Genomic DNA, 20,019 nt, shown 5'->3' with positions numbered 1-20,019 from the left:
ACTAAATACATATTAAATTAAACAGATGTAAGAACAGTAATGAATGGCCACGATATCATGGACTGCATGGTAATGGCAAGATGTCAATGTAGCCCTTTCTCAACCATGTAACACAGTGCAGTGGCAGCTGAGTAGTGTCAACAGTCGGAGTTGCAAATAAACACAAAGTCATTCCAGGTCTTGATTCTAAGAAAGTGATTTAATCTTTGCAGCAGTTTCCAACAGCATGGTCAACAAACATCATGGCTTTGCAAACTCCTCCTAGTGGTTTATCTTCAACCCAAACACAGCTACCAAGGGCAAAAGCGGCTGATAAGCACGTTCCCATGAGCGCTGACTGCAGGTCAGTCGGCAGGTAGTCGTGGTAGGTAAGCTGGAAAATTTCTCTCAGGACTTAAATTCCTCAGTTTCAGTCGGGGGAAACCTGGCTGAGAGGAACAGTCACGTTGCTGTTTGTAATTACATTTTTTTTTGCCTCCATAGACAGAAAAGACTGAGAGGAGTTGAGGATTGAGAGGAAACTTTGACAAGAAGACATTCTTCATGTCAGAGCACATTGCTGAAGAGTGCAAATCCACATCATAGTCATGTGTTCCACCTTTTATATTATATTCATTAAAAGCAAATGTATAATGGAATTGTTATTCAAGCCATTTTCAGTGGGAAAAAAAAAAACAATACAATTGGAATGACTCACACAAAAGGGATGTACAGTTAAAGACCCGGAAAACGTCAGTGTTGCTCACTGTGCTGAGGTGCTAAGATGCCACAAACATCAACAGAAGCATCTCTGAACTTGTGTTGAGTTTTGCTGCACACGTGTAGGAATGGTCACGTCCAGCTTTCGGACCGGGTACACTGATGCACCCTCCGATTCACATCGATAAAGTGACAGAGCATTAACACGCGTGAGCAGGATGTTTGGGGCTGACCTCGCACAGAGAAGTCAGACAATACACCTAAAACAAACAGTGTCAAAGCAGGTCGATATGGAATGATCACACATGATTTATGAGGAAAAAAACGACAACAATGTGCGAAAACCTCAACAAATGTCACGCAAAATCTCAGTGACTACGTCATCTTTGCATTTTGAATGCCTTGTCAGTAGTGCTGCACTGAGGAAGACGTGTAAGTAGTCAGTTAAAATACGCACCTTTCACCGGGACACATTTGGAGCTGCCTTTAAGATACATACAACACAAAAGTGAGCTGGCTTAACCAATAAATAAAGCCGTCTGCACATCAGATGCATTTGGGCACGGCATCTTCATACATGCAGATCTTGGTTACAGCGTGTCATCGTGACAGCTGTCGACGCTGACACGCTCGAATGCACTTGAGTGAGGATGAATGGACGAAAAACAATAAAAATAACAATCATACGAGAAGCTCATTAGCTTATAGAAATGTTAAAGACACAGGGCTCAAGTTTTTTTTTTTGTTGAGTGCAGGTGTAAACAGTAAATAAGGCCTAAAAGTATTTTAAGAAAATAAGCAGTAAAAATATCTCTTCGTCTTGCTCCATGGGAATCTTTTCCCTATTCTTTTGGAACGTTTGCTTTGTATTTTAAGAGAAAGGGTAGAAAATATATCTATACATACATACCTATAGATATATACATATATCTATATCTATATCTATCCTTTGGTGAGGGAAATAACCCCAATCTTCTACTCTCCATTCAAGTAAAAGTGATTAGGAAAAAGCCATCAGATAAATACACAATAAGAACTCTTGTGAAATGATGTATCTCTTTGAGGGAAGCTTAACTGAAATCAGCTAGACCAACTTCGGGATAAATAATATTTACACGTATATATTTTTTTACTTTTGAGTGCATCATAGAAATGGCTATGATCAGATTTAGAGGGCACGGATATGACTTCATGGTGTTTTTTGCTCGAGGTTGTGGTGATTATTGCACAATTAAGAAACACATTCAATGTGCAAACAGGAATAAGACTGGTGTTAGACCGATGCAGTCGCAATAAGTTAGAACAAACTCTGTAACAACGGACACAGAAAGATACGGGTGATATCGGTCGTCCTCGGTTAAAGGGTGAGGAAGCTAGGGAGGCAACACCAGGGCTGCCTTTATTCAGGCTTGAAAACGGGCTGCAGCAGAGTGGAGACTTTGGTTCTGGTGAGTGCTCGAGAGTCAGAGGAGATGTGGAGAGCGTGGCTCAGAGGAGAGAAAAGGTAAAGTAAGGGAGGGGAAGGGGGGAGAATTTGGGGAGGTGGGCTGGAGGGCATGATGGGACTCAACCCTGCAGTAGGCTCTCCTCAGACATCCAGCCCAGGGAGGGAAGGGGCTGCTCTCGTCTGGAGTACTTGAGCTGCAGCAGGTCGCCCACTTCACTGATGGCCTCCAGCGCCTGGGACAGGAGGAACAAGAGCATTATTAATCAAAACCAAAAGAGACATCATTTACATCTATTACATTAGTAGAGGTAGCAAGTTATATAACAGATTATTAAAGACCTTACATCTTCATAAAGGGGATTTCTTTCATGCGAGATAAATTAAGTGATTAACCTTATCGCACTTGGATTTGAAACATCCAACTTGTCAGAGAGGTGAAGGAGAGGTGGGCTTCGAAAGGAGAAGGTGAACAGAAGGCTCCCTGCCTGAACCACAACTAAGAACCAACTCCTCCACCTCTTTCCACAGGAGACGGTATCAGTGCTGCAACACTGCAGGACACCTGGAAACAATTTACCTTCCTGACCTTTTTTCTGATTCCGTGGTTTGAGAAATAGCGAGGGCTGGCTTTTCCAAAGACGGGGGGGGGGGGGGGGGGGAGTGCTCTACAAAGAAGGGCTGATGCCCTTTAAATGTACTATTGCAAACAGTGTTGACATGCTCTGCAGTAAGATGAATGAAGTGTCTCTGGAGAGACAGAACCGCTCGAATTAAAGTCTCTGACTGAGCCACACTGTAATGCTTAGAGACAGCCTGGCCCTGCACGTTCCCTCGTATGAAAGGACATATTGGGGGCCTTTAATATTCAACACATACAAATAGACACACACAGACACACACAGACAGTCAGCAGCCACACAGGAGGATCTGCTTGATTAAAAGCTGAGAGAAGCCTACTGCACGCTTGGATCCACAAACACCAGAGTCCAAATAAACTCCTATATCATACTGAGGATAAAATTAAGTCTTCAGCAATAAACAGATTCAGTGGCTAAGACCCACAACAGACGTATCTTTCTATTTGCATCCTGGAGGAGAACTGAAGACAAAGTGGCTGTTGTTTACTGCACATGGCACGTTCAACAGAAAATGTAATAGCCCAGATTGTCAAAGAAATCCTATTTAGAGTTTTTGTGAATGTTCTAATATAAAGAAAACCTTCATTTAAGAAGGTAACTAACATGTTAAATTAGATTTTTAAGCGAGTATTGTTTCCACGTCTATAAAAGCTGTTACTTCTCCTGTTACTGGAAAGTATCCAAACCATTTTAGAGTAAAGAGCGTCCTTTTTGCCAAAACATCTAAGAAAGACCTCTGTTAACAGAGAATGAGAGGCAAAATGGCAAGAAAATGCAAAGGTGCTACTGGTTATTGAGCTTTGTGCAACACTTTAAATAAATAGGGATATGATCATATTTTAAATTTATTTAGTGTTTCCAACACTGATTCAGTGGAGGACTTACTGTGTCGAGCATCTCTTTGGTATGAGCAGCTGAAACGCAGAAACGGGCCCTCGACTCGATGATGGGTGTTGCTGGGAATCCGACCACCACTGTGCCGATGTTCCTCTTCAACATCTCCCGGCCAAATGCCCTGCAAAGCAATGGCGACATTAGACACAGGGCAACACAACTCTCCATCTCTTTAGCCGTGTCCTAAAGATCTTCTATTTAAAAGTGTGAACGGACATCATGAAGTCAAATTCTGCCTATTAGCCACCTTTATTGTCTTTTATGTTGAGGAGTACAGAAGAAATAACATGACGTGTATTGCAGCATACCCGATTTTGGCCGGCATGTAGAGCATCATGGGGACGACCGGCGAGTCATCGTTGCCGTAGATGATGAAGCCGATCTCGCGGAGTTTCCTGCGGAAGTAGTTGGTGTTCTGTGAGAGCTGCCTGAGGCGATCAGCACCTGGAAAAGACAGAAACACACATAAGGTGGGGTTTTAGAGCTGGATTTAAAAACACAGGCAACTGGAAAAGTGAAAACCAGTCTGCTGGGCAGTAATCTGAAATTATATAGTTATTCATTACTCAGTTTTTTAGGATTAAGATTTGTACTGTCAGGCTTTGTCTACACTACTGCGGATATATCTTTTCACAGATTTCCCCCCCGAAACAAAACAAATACAAAAACTCGAAAAGCAGGCTGGGCCAGTTGATGGTAATAAAGTTTACCTCAACGATCCATCAAATAATATTGGGCGAGGCAGATGCCTGGTGATGCTGGTGATGTGGTGCAATTGTGCTAAATTTAGCTGTAAACTTGTAATTAGATCCAGCAGTGCTAACCAAACGTTAAGAAAACCAGCAAATAGCCGTAAACTGTTGTTGTTGTTCGGGTGCATGCTCAACAGCGGGCATGCGCAGAGTAAGCTGTGACCTCATTGTTTACCAAACGCTCCGTTTTTTACATGCACACATGGATACACAGAAACTGTCTTTTTTTAAACTGTGCACTTTGGAAGACGATTGTGAAAACCTGTTTTAGCGACTGTTTAAACACTTTGCATTCGACAGGTTAGTTTTGCAAAATATCCATATGAGTGTGGACAGGGCTTCGATGTAGCTCAACTTCATGTGTGAAGACTGAAGACTGTTCACTGGTTCAATAATTAAAACGTTAATTTTACATTTATGTATTATATTTCTTTCCCTATTTTCTGTTGCAAGGAGAAAACCTAAAAATGACACTTAAATGCTCAATTCGATCTCATCGATTCTGTGTGTAAACGTATAGACTACATGCTCTAATCATTTTTGCTTTACCCGACATACACTTTTATGATTCCTAATTGGATATGAGGATTTTCTTTTCCTCGCGTAGTTTCAGGCAACCAGTACAGAGGTCTAAACAGAGTGAAAACACCTGAGGGCCAATCCATTCAACTGCACCAACTATTTTTCTACTTGCAAGCTTCATAAAATTTAATTATCAGCTATTGTTCGGAGGCCAAGTGAAGGAAACAACATGTACTCTTGCAGACTTTTCCATCATTGATGTTTTCTGGGTTCCTCCATTCAGTTGGCTTTTAAACTGCAGAAAATGAAAAGGAACTTCTGACAGCACGAGCCAAAGTTAGTTGAAAAGAAAGTGCAGGAAACTCCAGGAAACTCTGTCATGTTATATGAATATTTGGAGACGGCACGAGATCATTCGCCTTTTAAAACAACCCGGGTTCTTGAAGTCTGAGGTCAAGGGGCTGAAACTAAACAGGTATCAATCCTCACATGTCAGTCTGACGAATATTGTGGATCCACTCACTGAATCCCTCAGGCCAAGCCTCCACAGACAGCTTCTAAACCTAACAAATAACCATAGTGCACGAAGCGCCAGCAGCAACACACATCTGCCTGGCTGTGCTGAATAACAGAGCCGAGCCATCACAGCTTCAAAGAGCGGCCGAGACACAACAAAGTCTGACATTATATTTACCAGACATTTTTTGTTCTCAACGAATCCAAAGCGATTCTTAGTACAGAGTGATCAGTTGGCAAAAACCTGGAGAGTCGGATATTCAGACATTTTGCTTTCAAATTCTTTTCGCATTCTTTTCGTTATGATAAAAACTGGTCTTGTACCCTCATGCCCCTTCCACATATCTGATTGATGTGAGCTTCAAACAACTGAATGTCCATTTTAATGCAGGCCGGTGCCAGGAACCACGATCGGCAACTCCAATGCAGCAACAAGCCGTATCTCAGCTGTCACTTTGACTTCATGTCAGTGTCTGCGTCTTCAAAAGGCTTGCATTTCAAACAGTGACTGGGCTGCAACCAATCACACTACCATTGTTAGTCTTCTGCAAGGAAAACATGTCAAGCTGGGATACGCTGCAAGGTCAGCCAGTCTGGAGAGAGAGTTGATGTTACTGTGGGAAGGCTGTAACTAAAGAGAACACCCCAGGTGTATTCCCGTTCCTCATGGCTGAATGACTGGGAGAGCAATGTAATCTGATCTTATATTAGCATGTTAAGGGAATCAATCAAGCCCTTTAAAAGAGGTGCCGCCCTGCAAGAAAAACAAGCCCTGGTGATCTGTTTGTGTGTGTAGGACATGAGTCCACAGCGTTTGTTCTGTACAGATCTCTGGCCCTGAGCACCATGCTGCTTTGACCCCAGAATGAAGGTATAGAAGCGCAGATAAACAGAGAATCACACATCTGAAAGGCATAAAGGGAAATGGTAGAGGAATCAGCGTGCAGCCGGTTCAAGACCTTTCATCAGACTGGCCTGAATCAGAAACCGTTCTACAAGTACGCTGCAAGCATGGGGTGCTGAGGGAGCAGCAGCACCCCCTACTGGCAAAGGGTTTTTACTACGAGGGGGAAAACGTTTCCTTCAGTCCGTGTATGTTGAACAAAATGTTGGACAAAGTGGTAGATGTTTTTCTATTTAATTTTAATATTATTTCATATACGTATTATTGCGCTGCTGCACCGCATTTAATTATTCACTTGAAAATTGGCATTATTTAAACTTTCTCTAAGAACCCCCCCAACTCTGACTGATTTCCAACGTCCCTGCCCTCCACCTATCAGCTACTAAAAGCTTCACATCCTGAGAGATAAAGACAGGATGAGTTTGCTGTGGACAAGTGCAGAGAGATGTCCTAAAATGCAAAACTATGCTCTAGAAATGTAACTTTATTGCACTAATAATATACTTTACTGATCCTAAAAATCTCAACATATAATATTGAATAAGATATATAAGATCATCTGAAAAAAACAGGAAGTGGTGAGAGATGAACTTTGCATCATACTACTACATTCTCAACCCTGTAGCAGTGAAACCAGAGTGTTTACACAGGCTCAACAGCTTGATAAGGCTGTGTATCAAAGCTTTATTCACAGGTGAATAATTGCCAGTTTGCCACTGATAGTGGCCTTTATCACACAGATGGAAATAAAATATTTTAAAGGTTAACAAGTATTATGGACGAAGGAGTCAAAGTACAAACAGACAAATGTCTGACAGATCTACACTGCCATCTTGTGGTCATTTCTATAGACAGTTGAATACCAAAGTCAGTGACCCTGAAACATTTAATTGCTGCAGCAACTGCAAGAGAAAAACCAACAAGGAAGTGACCTCACCAAGAGGAACTTCATCAGTCCAACATGCAGTAATCACAACACAGTATGAGCTTTGGTTTGGCATCATGTGATGAACCACACATTAGATTTACATTTCTGTGGTATGTTCAGTGTAGAATGACAAACTAAGGGTCTCTGCAAACTACCTGCAAATTATATCAACTGTAAAATATGTATTTTTGAATGATTAGAGTCATTTGCTGGCACTTAGTCAAAGTTTACCAACACTGACCCAGAGTCAGTAGCTGTAATACTGTAGTAACAGTGCCACAAGGGCGTCAAAATTTAAATAAAAGAATTACAACTACAACAGCATTAACTTAATAGGATAAATCTAGGTCTCAACTCAAATCGACAACCATTGAGATGATGTGGGTTGTAATCAATTAAAAAAGTTCTAACAAGAATAGAATAACTGTTCCAGACCTACCTAGTGTGGTCCCGTCCTCTCCCATGATGATCTTCATGGAAGTGATTATTTGCTGGGCCACAGGGGGGGGCATGGAGGTGGCATACAGGGCGCTGTGAGAATGGCGCCGCAGGTAGTCGATAAGCTCCTATCAGAGAACAACGACATTGTTGGCAAGTGACAACAGCAACAGCAAACATTTGATTTGGATAATATGCCAACATGGAGAGCAGCTGCATGACAAAGACAAATGAAGCAAGGAGATCAGTGGTCAGCCGCGCCGATGGACAAAATTAGTAGGTATCAATATAATACAATTTTGATGGATACAACAGTGTGATTCAAGAATTCTATAATGCCTTTATATAATGCCTTAAATCATAAGTACAGGTAGGACAAGCATTATTTGAAATATAACAATACTAAAGAATAACAAAAAGTATAATTTCTGTAAAGACAGAATCTTTCCATGGAATAAATTAATACAAAGTCATTAAGGCTACTAGTTAGTGATGGTAAGTAGAACCATGTTTTTCAATGTAGTTTTTCTGTGTTAGGGAATTTCTTAGATATAGGACAAGATGGTTTATATCCTTGGTCTTATAAGACTGTATACTCATGTGTCACAGTGAAATCTGTTTTTGGAGTGTTGCTTAAGGTGTTCGATCTAGTGTTTTTTAAACTTAGTTCAACTGAAACAGCACATGGTCATAGGCGTGTTTACAGTTTCACTCTGAGACTTAATACTGTTCTTTTCAGAAAATCAGGAAGTTAAATGTCCCATTTCTGGCAAACAGTGTTGACCAACACCAAAACTGAATGACACACCTTGTGTTGGGTTTCATCAGTCTGGAAAATTACCCAAGTCACAAAACAGGATCACTAATTGCTCCGGCTATTATTTCTTCCCTTGCGACACAGGAGGCTTCATGTTCCACTGATAGCCTTAGAAGTCTTAGGTATTCACCCACCTTCTTGCCTCCGATGTATCCACCGGCAGCGCCAAAGCTCTTAGTGAATGTTCCCATCATGATGTCCACATCTTTGGGATCCAGGCCGAAGTAGTCCACCACCCCCCTGCCATTAGGCCCCAGGGCCCCAATACTGTGGGCCTCATCCAGGTACAGATAGGCCTTGTAGCGCTTCTTTAGAGCAATGACCTCTGGCAGACGGACTATGGACCCCTCCATACTTCAGGATAAAAACACACACAAGAAAAGACAAAGTCAACAAATTATAAAAAGCTCCATAAATCACTTTATGTAGAGTATTCAACTTATCTAATTTTGAATTTTAAGTTATTCAAACGCAAAAATAATTGTGGTGGACCTTTTTTTAATTTTTTTCTTTTTATCCTTAAGATATCTCTAGAGCCTGATTGTAGTTCACCTGTGGCAAAAATAACTGAACTGACATAATTTATAAAGGCCTTGCATTTACAGTATATATAAATATCTAAATTGTATAAACAGATAGTAAGTTCTACCTGTTACCAAAGCAGCTTCAACAAAATAAACATCTATGGGTCTGAGTCTGTAAATTAAATATTTCACTTTCTCACTGGGGGTTCATGATTGTAGATCAATTTTATCCATTTATAATTAAACCGACATTAAGGAATAAAAATTGAAGGCACCTGAATACTTTCTGAAGCCACTGTAAAAAAAAAAATCTGAATGTGTTATTACCTTTCCCTCTACAATACACTACAGACTGATATCTACAATCTACCCCAAACATCACACAGCTGCAGTGTAACTGAGGGAGCCTGCCAGCAGCCGAACCTATATACAACTGCTTGGCTATGCATGTGGGGCTGTCAATGTGTGTCCAAACATTGTCTACATTTGCAGTTGTACCAATTGCTTAGAAAATCCCAGTGGAAATGAAACTCCATTAACAAAGCATTAGTCAAGGCCATTGATTATGTCAGGCAGCTTCGCTGAGAACGGTATTGATCGACACGATTGATTCCCTTTATAGTAAGTACTCTTCAAAGAACATGGAATACATTATCGTAAAAAGGAGAGCTAACACGCTTCCAGAACACAAATGTAAGTGGCTTCTGACATTTTCTTGAAATGTTCCTTCAGCCCCCAAGCAGGAAAATGTCTGGAAAACTCAGAAGTGAGTGGGCATGTTGATGACATTTCTACCATGCAACAGAAGCAAAACTGGAAGAACTCAAATATCTTAGCATAAAAGAGAAAGGTGTCAAGCAAGTGGAAGATGCAAGGGGAAAATGTCAACTTGGAAAGACAATGAGATTTGAGATCATTTGTGATAAGGGCCGATGCCATTGTCGTTGTGCTGCGAACAAAAACACTGGACTTGAATGTTCTGGGACATTTTCCTGTTGTTAAAGTGTTTGACACAGACTCTTACTGCATTCTTCATATGTGAAAGGAAAAAGGCCGACAAATGTCCAGACCCAATTTTCTGTCTGAAAACAGCATTGGTACTATTTATGTTTTGCAAAAATGTCTTTGTATAGTATTTGTTTAGGCCACAATTGAGTGTAACATTAAGAGTAATCAATGTAGGCATTTGTTCTTCTCTCATCTGCTTAAATAAGTATTCACTTATAAATGTCCTCTAGTGTTTTACCAATGCTGCAGTGTAGATGGATTCTATGGGGGACTTGACAGCATAATGTTTTAAATAAGTCACAATTCTGCTATTTATATACATCATGGGTGAATACTATACACTACTGTTGAGTAAATGAACCAGTCAAGCTAAATAAAGATAAATGAGTCTTCACCCTAAAAGCTGTGGGTGTCAAGTAACTGGCAGTGAACACAAGTGTAGTGTGACCCAGATGTGACATAATGATATTCACAGTGAAAGAAAGTAGAAATAGAACTTAATTAGCTGAGTTAGAGTGGGTTTCATGGTAGTAAATTTTCCATCTTGGGCGATTTAAGACTGAGTGTTATTGTGTGTAAGAGTGCGGGTGGCTACTACTACAGAGGTGTGAGAAGCACACACACAAAAAAGATTTATACCTGTATATGCCCTCCACCAAAATGAGGATTTTCTTCCATGGTCGGTGGGTTCTCGGCTGCCCGTGTGCGATGGCGTCTCTCAGCAGCTTCTCCAGGCTTTGCATGTCTACAATATAAGAGACGTGTCTGAATAAAATATGTTTTCACACAGGCTTTAAGTTGCTCACCAAAGACTAGAGAGGACGTTGTCAGCTAAGTATAGATTTAACTCTTCTACGGTAACATGAGATCTTGTGTAAATAAATGGATGAGAGTCAATATTTTATGATGGCCACCCTTTGAAGCATTGACTGCTTCCTGACAGTTAGTTTGGATGTGTCAGGATGACAGGATGTGTGTTTGTGTGGGGAATTAATGTAGAATTGCAGAAGCAGAGAAGATAAGTAGGTGAATATCTGCAGTAAAGACAATTTGCATCGAGTGAGGCAACGTGCTGAAAGATGCACACACCTATTTACTCTCCTGCTGAGCAAAGCAGATTGAGCTAATTACTGTCTCATACTATCGAACAATCCATTTAATCCTTTACATCTGTGTTACTGAAAGCTATGGGTGTGCCCCACGCCACAGTTCTATCTAGCTGCTCTCATGAAAGATGCCAAACATTGGCGATCACTCACTGTTGTGTTTGAAGACCCGAATTGTAGAAGCAGACAGACGGGCTCCCAGCACCAGCGACGCGTGATTCAGCTCGTCACTCAGGATAAGACAACCCTAAAACAAGACAAAAAAATGGTTCAGTGTGTGAAATGTTTTGAAGTTTTAGCTAGTAATGGGATTCGATGCAAGAGTTGCAATCCCCAATTAGCCAAAGTCAAACCACAAATTGCAAAAATTGTAATACACATCAGAAGCTTAGAAACGTTTTAGTGTTACGCAATGACTTTTAGCAGGAGATTGAAGTGAAGTCTCAGGAATATATAAGCAGTACGGCCAGAAGGCTATGTGTTACCTTTACCGGGGATGGATGGTCTCAAAACTAGTGACACTGACAACAGACCCTTAAATTGTCAGTTTAAGTTAGCCATCATATTTTGTCGTGATTATGTGGTGTCTGCAGATAACTGCCTTGAATAGATACATTTTTTATAATGGCAGAAATTGTTTGTTGACGGTTCTTATTCAGACTCTTTTACCTTGCACGCAGCAGAGTATTGTATGCAGCCTTGTCTATGTCTGTGTGCTAGCAAAATACCCCAGAAACGCAGAGATATGTTCTTGGTGAAAATATTACTTGGGTGTGTATCTCCAGATGATTAACTATTGAAGCTTATTAGTTAGGGCGGGTTTGGGTAACGACTTCCACTCGAAACTGTCTGCTGCTTGTGTGAACTTGCACAGCAAAAGCGGTTTTTCCAGAGTATATTTTGCATCTTGCCTGGATGCCAAAGAAAATCTTTATGTGCGACCAACCACACAGGTAGGATTTTAACTCATTACAACCTTTCTAAATAGTTATATAATTAAAAGCTATGTAAATAGTTATAAAAACAAACATGATATTTTTTTGGTGAAGCTTCCCGTAAAAGCAGTATTTTGGTGCATATCCACATGCATTATTCAAAAGCAAGCAAATATAAAAACAGGATGAGACTTTTCAGTGCGTCATAAATAAGCCAAACACCCACACAATCACACTGGTCACGTCCCTTCCTCTGGTAAATGAACAAATGAGCTTGTTACACAACACACAAATATGCCTTGACGTAAGGATGTGAGTTAGCAGGTAAGTGACGGGCAGAGTTATGAATAAATGAACTGTGAATCAGACGTTTACTGTAGCACAGATAGTTTCCCTCTTTCCACTGACATTTTTGTGTTTTTCCACTCATGTTGCTGTCAGGAAATGTGTTGTTTGACTCACAAGGTACACATGCCTGTCAGCTCAGCTTTTTACTTCCTGTCCAAGCAACTGTAATCTGAGTGTTTTGAAAAGCTGGGGCGGAAACGAGTGTGTTGTGGAACAGTCTGAACCCTTCGTTCTGGCCGTACATTTGAAAATGTAGCTTGTTTTCACTTTACACAGGAAACTGGATTTTCCTGAACAGTAAAACTGATAAAGTCACTTGCTTACAGTTCCTGTACAGGTACAAGGGTCATGGTGACTAAAAAGACACAAAGAAAATTTCAAAATCAATTCATGAGGAGTGGCTTGTTCTCAGCGGAACAAAAAGTGGATGAAATTCCTTACCTTCCCAGTGAGGGCAGGAATGTTCATGGAGTTGGTTGCAAAGCCCATTCCAAACGCCACGGACGACTCAACCCCCAGGAACCTGGCAACCAACTGCTCCAGCTCCTCATGGATGTCCAGGGTCCCTGGAAACAACATTATCTCAGTTTAACGTCTCTCCAAAGTAGCGTACTTCAACTCACAGGATTAAGTGCAAATGTGTGAAGCTAGAGTTTGTAACACTGTAAAAGTTAGAAGAGAGGGCTGCACGTTGAAAATATGCAACGATACATCATACAGCCTACATCATCCCTAACGTCTGGCTATTGTCTCTGCTTTAGTGTGGTACAGTATGTCTCTTTGCCTCCCTGCCTTGTGAAGACTTCAGCCATCTGCAGTAAGAGCACGGGTAAGGTGCAGACTGGCAGGTTGGTTAATGAAATGATTGGTGAGAATTTTATTTATTGATAAGATAAAAAATGTTTCTGAAACAACTAACCTACCTTTAAATTACATTTTTTTTCTTATACCTGTCAAACATGTACCTGTGAAGTCAGTATACTTCCTATAACAGAAATACGATATTAACCCCAGCTTCCTTTTTTCTAATTATAAAACAACTGATCCATAGCTGCTTGCAAACTGAAAAGGAATTATATGCTTTCACAATATGTGATTATATTTCATACTCAATCTTTCAATCTTCAAATCCACTTGAGCCTTTACTCTGAAAGAGCAACAAAGAAAAGCGGGATGGCTGTTGAGGTGCCAGCTGAGGTTTATTAGGAAGTCCACTTGATTCATAATGGCGTAAGAGTTTCATTTTTAGAAAAGAAAGCAGCCTCAGATGAGGACATAATGTGACATATCTGCTTCGAAACCTAATCTTGTGCTTTTCAAAAGATTTATTTTGACCCTTACCCATTTCACAGCGAGTGCTGCCTACTCCAACTCCGTACTTGTGTGTGGCTTCAATAGCAGCATCGGCGCAAGCACCATTGTTTTCAGCGAAGCCGAGGTAATTGTATGAGCCCATGTTGATGACGTCTTTCACCACTTTGCCTGTGTGCCTAAAAGAGACAGAGAGTTAGACAGAGAACAGGTACCAGGACTTTACTTTATAGTTCAACACTGTGACCTTGTCTATGCTGGTTGCTTGACATTCATTTCCAGCTCAGTGGCTTTTAACAGCACCGGCTATCATGCACCGTGATAACATACTACAGTATATTGTCCCATGGGACTTGAGCAAGCAGAGTCCAACAAGGACCAAAAGCTTTGCATATTATACAAATGAGATGAATATGAAAGGTATAACACAGCCGTCACTTCTCGAGACAGAACAGCCTATTTTGCCATCTTTTAGAAAAAAGAAATGTAATGGTTATCCTTATTGGGTCATACGCTACCCATCCACAAGGAGGATTAGTTGCGTAATGCTGCTAAGTAACAAACACTGAACACAATTGTACTGATACTAAATCACACTCATAATACTAACATTTGTAGAGGGCTGCGAGTTTCAGCCTGCTTTGTGGTAGTGGTTAGTGTTTCTGTTCAGAGCCAGGTGACAGAAACTAGTCTTTATCATTTAGTTTTTAGCTGACGCTTTTATCCAAAGTGACTTCCAATAAGTAATATATATTATGGCTTAAGTCCCTCTAGTTATCAGAAGAGATGAGTTTCTTGTTGAACTAGGGATTAAAAGCACACACCTGTTAGGGAAGTAATAACCTCCGCAGACCACGCCTTGCACATGTACACACTCCAGCTCAACAACAGAGACTCAAAACCACAAGGCAGCAACTTACTCAAAGGTCCAATTGTAGTCTTGGGAAACTCTCTCCACCAGGTCCATCTTGGCACCGGGGACGCTACAGATGGGTCGGTTCCAGTTGTCTCGGATCCTCATGTATAAGTTCCTGGTGTAAAAGTTCTCAAAGTCCTGATAGAGTGGGACAAAATCCTGCAGGGGAAAGATGAAAGAAACAGAGTGAGTTAGACAATAGTTTTTAAAGTGTGAAGGAGGAAAACTTAGTATTAGTATGACAAGTAGGGTTCCTCCAAATTGGTCAGGAATTGCTTAAAATGTATTTTGTTTTTAAATCTTCCTTTGCATTCAGGAGGATTTTAATGTAAATACTTATCTACCTTCTGCTCCTCTCTCTCCCGGGCCACGTTGCACTTCTCAACGTTCCAATGGCGGAGGAAGTCTCTGAGGTAGCCGAAGATAGTGAGGATGCCGTAGCCCATGTAGGTGAGCACGGCCACCATTAGAGGCGTCTCCTCAAATGACTCCATGAAGGGCGTCTTGTACAGGCTGGAGTTATGAGGAACATTTCGGTTCTGTGGGAAAATAAAGTAGGAGAGCCTGTATTTACATTTCAAGTCTCTGCAAGTTCTGATTAAATGTGCTTTTATCATAGGAAGACCACATTTGTATAAACAAACCGGAGACTAAGGAATTCAGAAACTAAATCATGCTTTAAGGAGTATCAAATAAATGTTACATAACTCAGAACACTTTTTGTTCAAACAGACCATTGCAACAGCTGGTAGCTTCTCCTTTAAAAGGTTATTGTTTATCTATGCTTCAAGTCTGTTAACTCATTAAATCTGCAACACTAGGCAGCCTAATAAACTGTGGTAAAAAGCAGATCAGGGTATTCAGTAAAGGCTGGGCAAACACTACATGACAGCAGGGCTAATTTGTTCAAATTGTGTTTTTCTTGGAAAGAGATTTAGAAACCCAATAATGGCTCCATAAGCACATTTATAAATGGAGGCTCTACCACACCCAGGCCCCCATAGACCAGCGAGCAGTAAAATGAGCATCAAGCCAGGGTTCTAATTCATTGAGTTTTATGAATAGCAATATTGATCCTGAATAATAGGCCTGTGCAAACATGGTCACATGCTGAAAAAGTGCAACATCAAATAAAAAAAGAAATACTAGCATAATTTCATGTTTGACTGTGGCCAGGCTCTCTACAAAACCAACACTAAACAAATGAGGGTGATCACTCATTACCGACTTTGCCCCGCAGCTTAGCAACCATACCCCATGTGACCAGTCATGCTTCTCCAAGAAATAACTCGGAGCCAGGGAACAGGAGTGCACTCCAGTGTGTGTGTGTGTGTGTGTGTGTGTGTGTGTGTTTTTGAATCCGGTCAAACAGGTCCCTCTCACGAGTTTAATAAGTCCTTAAGTCTAGCAACTATGGTCGGGAACTACCTCTATAGAAAAAGGAAAAACACACACACACACACACCATAATCGCAGCTCACAGTCTGTTGCCCACTGATGCCAACAACAGGAGCAAAATCCAATTTTCCTGACGTCATTGTTTGCTTAATATTTTATGCCGGTGGACAAACAGAGGCCTGTGCCCTTCCTTTATTGCTGGAGAGCAAAGCTATTATCCCCCGAAGAGAATCCAACCAACACAACTGAGATACCTGCTCTTGTCACATGCTTGCTCTTTGGCAAAAGAGATGGTGATCATATTACATTGCATACACAACAATAAAGGTCTGCAGATGGTGGAGGTTTCACATTAGGCCTAAAACAGAGTAAATACGGGGGGTAAATCCTCTCACATCTCAAAACTGTCTATTCAACACATCGCTCGTTTTCACTAAACATTTATTGACACTAGCATCACAGATTAGAGCAGTTAGGGAGATCATTCATTCCTAATTGACTAATTCCACATTTTCATTGTAGGGATTATTAGCGAAGGACTATTATTGGTCTGTGACTGACACAGGGGCTTACTGCTAAATTGTCCACAGGCAGCGTTTGTGAGTGGTTAACAGGAAAACTGGAGGTAGAGAATTCCCCGCAGCCTATTTACCGCTGCAAACACAGACCTGTGCTTCAAAAGTCAGTTGCCTTATCAAGGACCTGCAGAGCAAATGTCAACAGGATGACATGGGCCATGGACTTCTTAACACCAAAAGCAGCAGTCCTAATACAGTATTTACATATTGCTATTTTGCATTGTATCCTACATGTTAGGCTAATAACGCTGTTTGAACTCAATGAAAAAAACAGCCAACATAGTGTAGGTCACCCGAGAGATATCCAAATGGAATGGTATTTCAGTTTGTTTGAAAAGTCTTGGAATACCTAACTTTAGTACCTATCTATTCCCTATTATGCCGATGGAATAACCAGGATGAGAAGTAAGCGCTGATGTGCACAAGAATTGAATTACAATGACAGTCACAGCATCTGGAGCTGGTTGTATGAATCCAGCGTGTGTTTTGGAAGTCAGCAGGAATGTGATGTTGTCAAACACGGGAGCCTGTGCATTACCTCCAGCAAAACGTGTGTGGCGTTTGTTTTGTAACGTCGCTCCTATGTGATGATCTTATACAACTTAAGAAAAAAACAAAGGACTGTGTGTTTACCCCCACCGACCACCACCACACACAGTGTTGTAGTCTTGTTTTTTTAGCTTTTTTATGTGTGTGTGTGTGTGTGTGTGCTTCTCAGTCAAACGACAGGAGGGACCACACCCTTCATAGACTCAAGACATTCCTCTCCTGCTAAAGGGTAATGTGGAAGTAGGCCTCCTCTCCTCTCCTCTCACAACACACAGACAAACACACACACAGCCTCTCTTGTAAGCACACAACAGAGCCCTGGTCTTCTTCATACTAGAGGCAGTGTAAACAGAAACCAGTCCAACTTCACCTCTTCTTTCTCTAACACACACACACACACACACACACACACACACACACACACACACACACACACACACACACACACACACACACACACACACACACACACACACACACACACACACACACACACACACACAGGAGGCTAGGAGACAACAGGGTGTCAGGTTACTAAAAAAGTCACTACAACCCTCCCGGATCAGGTGGCAGGTTCCTCTAAACAACGAGCTGCTCTCATGCTTTAACCCATGAAGCCGATAACAGGAAGTGTTCCCAAATACCACGTGATAAGAAACTATAGCGTTCAAGACGAAATTCCGTGTTGCTGTGGGCAACCGTTAGCCGGAAACATGTAGCCTTGAGACAAACCACTTATGGACACCGGCTACATAAATAAATGAGCCAAATGAGGCTCACTGGTGGTATTCAGGATTACATGAGAGGTGACGTTATTGCTGCCCTCATAGGGGACACTGTCCCTGCTAATGAAAGTCCCTAATTCATATCTGCAGTAGGAATGAAGGATAGCATCTGAGCTAAGTCTTGTCCCCTCAGTCAAACTAGTTGAGCACAGAGTCCCACACAGCGCCGCTTGTTTACAGCCCTCCCTCTCTCCCTCTCTCCCTGCGGAGGACGGATGGGCCTCTTTACCTTCTCCCTGGGGCGGCGGTACTTCTGCGGCTGCCGGTACATGCAGTGGTTCTTGACGTAGCCATTTTTGCCGGCGCTTTTGCCGTTCGACGACCGGTGACAGGCGTCCCCGTTGAAGGTCTTGCTCGCGGAGCCTTCCGTCATGTTCAAATCGAAGCGTGTAATAATGTCACGACCGGAGCGGGCGTCGTTCAGGGTGAACTCGGGTACGCGCCGCCGGGAGGGGGAGACGCTGCGACGCCCACTCCGAGCTGCGAGCGCACTCGCCCCCTGCCGGAAACACCCGCCCGTGCGCGCTTGTCATTGGTCGAGCAAGTCACTACCAAACGAAGATCGTCTATGTGTAAGAACAACTCCCGACTCCAACCAGGATGTTGATAAAAATCTTCAGGAAAACGTTATTAATTTCCTGTTTTAGTTCATGCAAGGCTCGGTGTTCCTTTGCTTTATTCTTTTATAGCTTATTATTCCGCATTTGGAAGGCTCCTACTATGGCACAAAAGATCCTTCCGTTATTTATTTATTGGAGCCTTCTCCTAAGGACACTCAGGTGAGTTGAGGATGAGTCTGTTATGTCTTCAAAGCAGCCTAGGAAGCAGTTACATAGTGAACACAACCTGTTTGGGGCCTTTTTGACCCATGTGTGTAAAAGTGATGAAGAAATACAAAATTAAGAACATACAGGTCATTTTTGACCCATGTTGTACATCAGAAGGGTAGTAATACAAAAATGTTCTTTATTCAGATAGTAACCAAAGAAAACATTTAAATGGGGATTGTGAGGATCAGAAACAAATTAATTGGGGAATACCGGAAATGCTGAAAGATGAAATTATTTCACTGCAAACATTAAGAAAAGAAAAGCTGAGCCGGGTCACGTTTGATTTGTGTTGTGCATCAAAGGGTTAAGGAAATCAAATAATTTCCATTTTCTTTTTGAAGACAGATCAAACTTTTCTTAAGTAAACCAAACATTTTACATTTTTTCTTTTTGGTGACAGGTCAAACTTTTCTTAGTTGGCTAATAGTAAATTAGGATAACCTAGATTTATTACTTTGTAACGTTTTACTATTATATTCAACAACAACGCGATGATTTCACAGGAGCTGTTTTTGTGGCATGATAATACTGGAACAGTGTGAGCTCACCTTCTTTGTACCCTCTCTGATGGGCGTCCCTCTCTCTCCAAGGTGGGAACTGATAAACCCAGCCCATGGATATTACTCATAATAACCTTTGCTTGCTGTGGGCGTCAGCTGTATTTCCACTCCAGTGACGGTTTCTCACCTGAGCTAAGAGGATCCTAAACAAGGGTCAGGGTTATCTCCAAGATGAATCCCACAGGGAAAAAGGGTAGGGCTGTGGGGTGTGCCAAGACTGAACAAACGATGAGCTCACTATTTCAGATGGTTTAAAGTCCACTGTGAGGTTTCAGGAAAGTATTGGAGAGGGCTTTGTGGCAATTTTAACTGTCAACTAAACTAAAAAAATCACAATATGTCCGTGAGGATCCTATAGTCCTGGTGTTAAATGGAAATGTGTGACACAAGATACTTTATCTGACCCACATCAGGCTGCATAGACAACTCTATCTTCTGTCTCATGACAGAGAAGAGATGACTGATACAAGAGAGAAGACTGCATCATAAAATGATTTGAATTCAAAACACAAAGTATTGCACTGTTCCGGCACCCCAGCAACTACTTAACTTGTGCTATTGAAATAAAGTTTATTATATTGCATGAATATGTGCCTCAGTAGAGCAGGTCCACGAC

General features: G+C 41.5%; 1 protein-coding gene across 1 annotated transcript; it reads right to left on the bottom strand.

Moving 5' to 3' along the window:
• Positions 1-180: 180 nt before the first annotated feature.
• sptlc2b (serine palmitoyltransferase, long chain base subunit 2b) lies at positions 181-18,471 on the bottom strand. Its single transcript, XM_053444892.1, has 12 exons — positions 18,243-18,471; positions 15,048-15,242; positions 14,708-14,862; positions 13,818-13,966; positions 12,918-13,042; positions 11,347-11,440; positions 10,727-10,832; positions 8,690-8,909; positions 7,740-7,866; positions 3,987-4,122; positions 3,670-3,799; positions 181-2,379 (listed from the first exon to the last, which is right to left on the bottom strand). Exons 1-12 carry the CDS (start codon positions 18,384-18,386, stop codon positions 2,266-2,268), a joined length of 1,695 nt encoding a protein of 564 aa, XP_053300867.1. The 5' UTR covers positions 18,387-18,471; the 3' UTR covers positions 181-2,265.
• Between the last annotated feature and the right edge of the window lie 1,548 nt (positions 18,472-20,019).

This window comes from Pleuronectes platessa, chromosome 17 (genome assembly GCF_947347685.1).
Source record: "Pleuronectes platessa chromosome 17, fPlePla1.1, whole genome shotgun sequence".
NCBI lineage: Eukaryota > Metazoa > Chordata > Actinopteri > Pleuronectiformes > Pleuronectidae > Pleuronectes > Pleuronectes platessa.
Note: the sequence above shows the minus strand (reverse complement) of the source record. Positions and strands in the feature narration are given on the sequence as shown.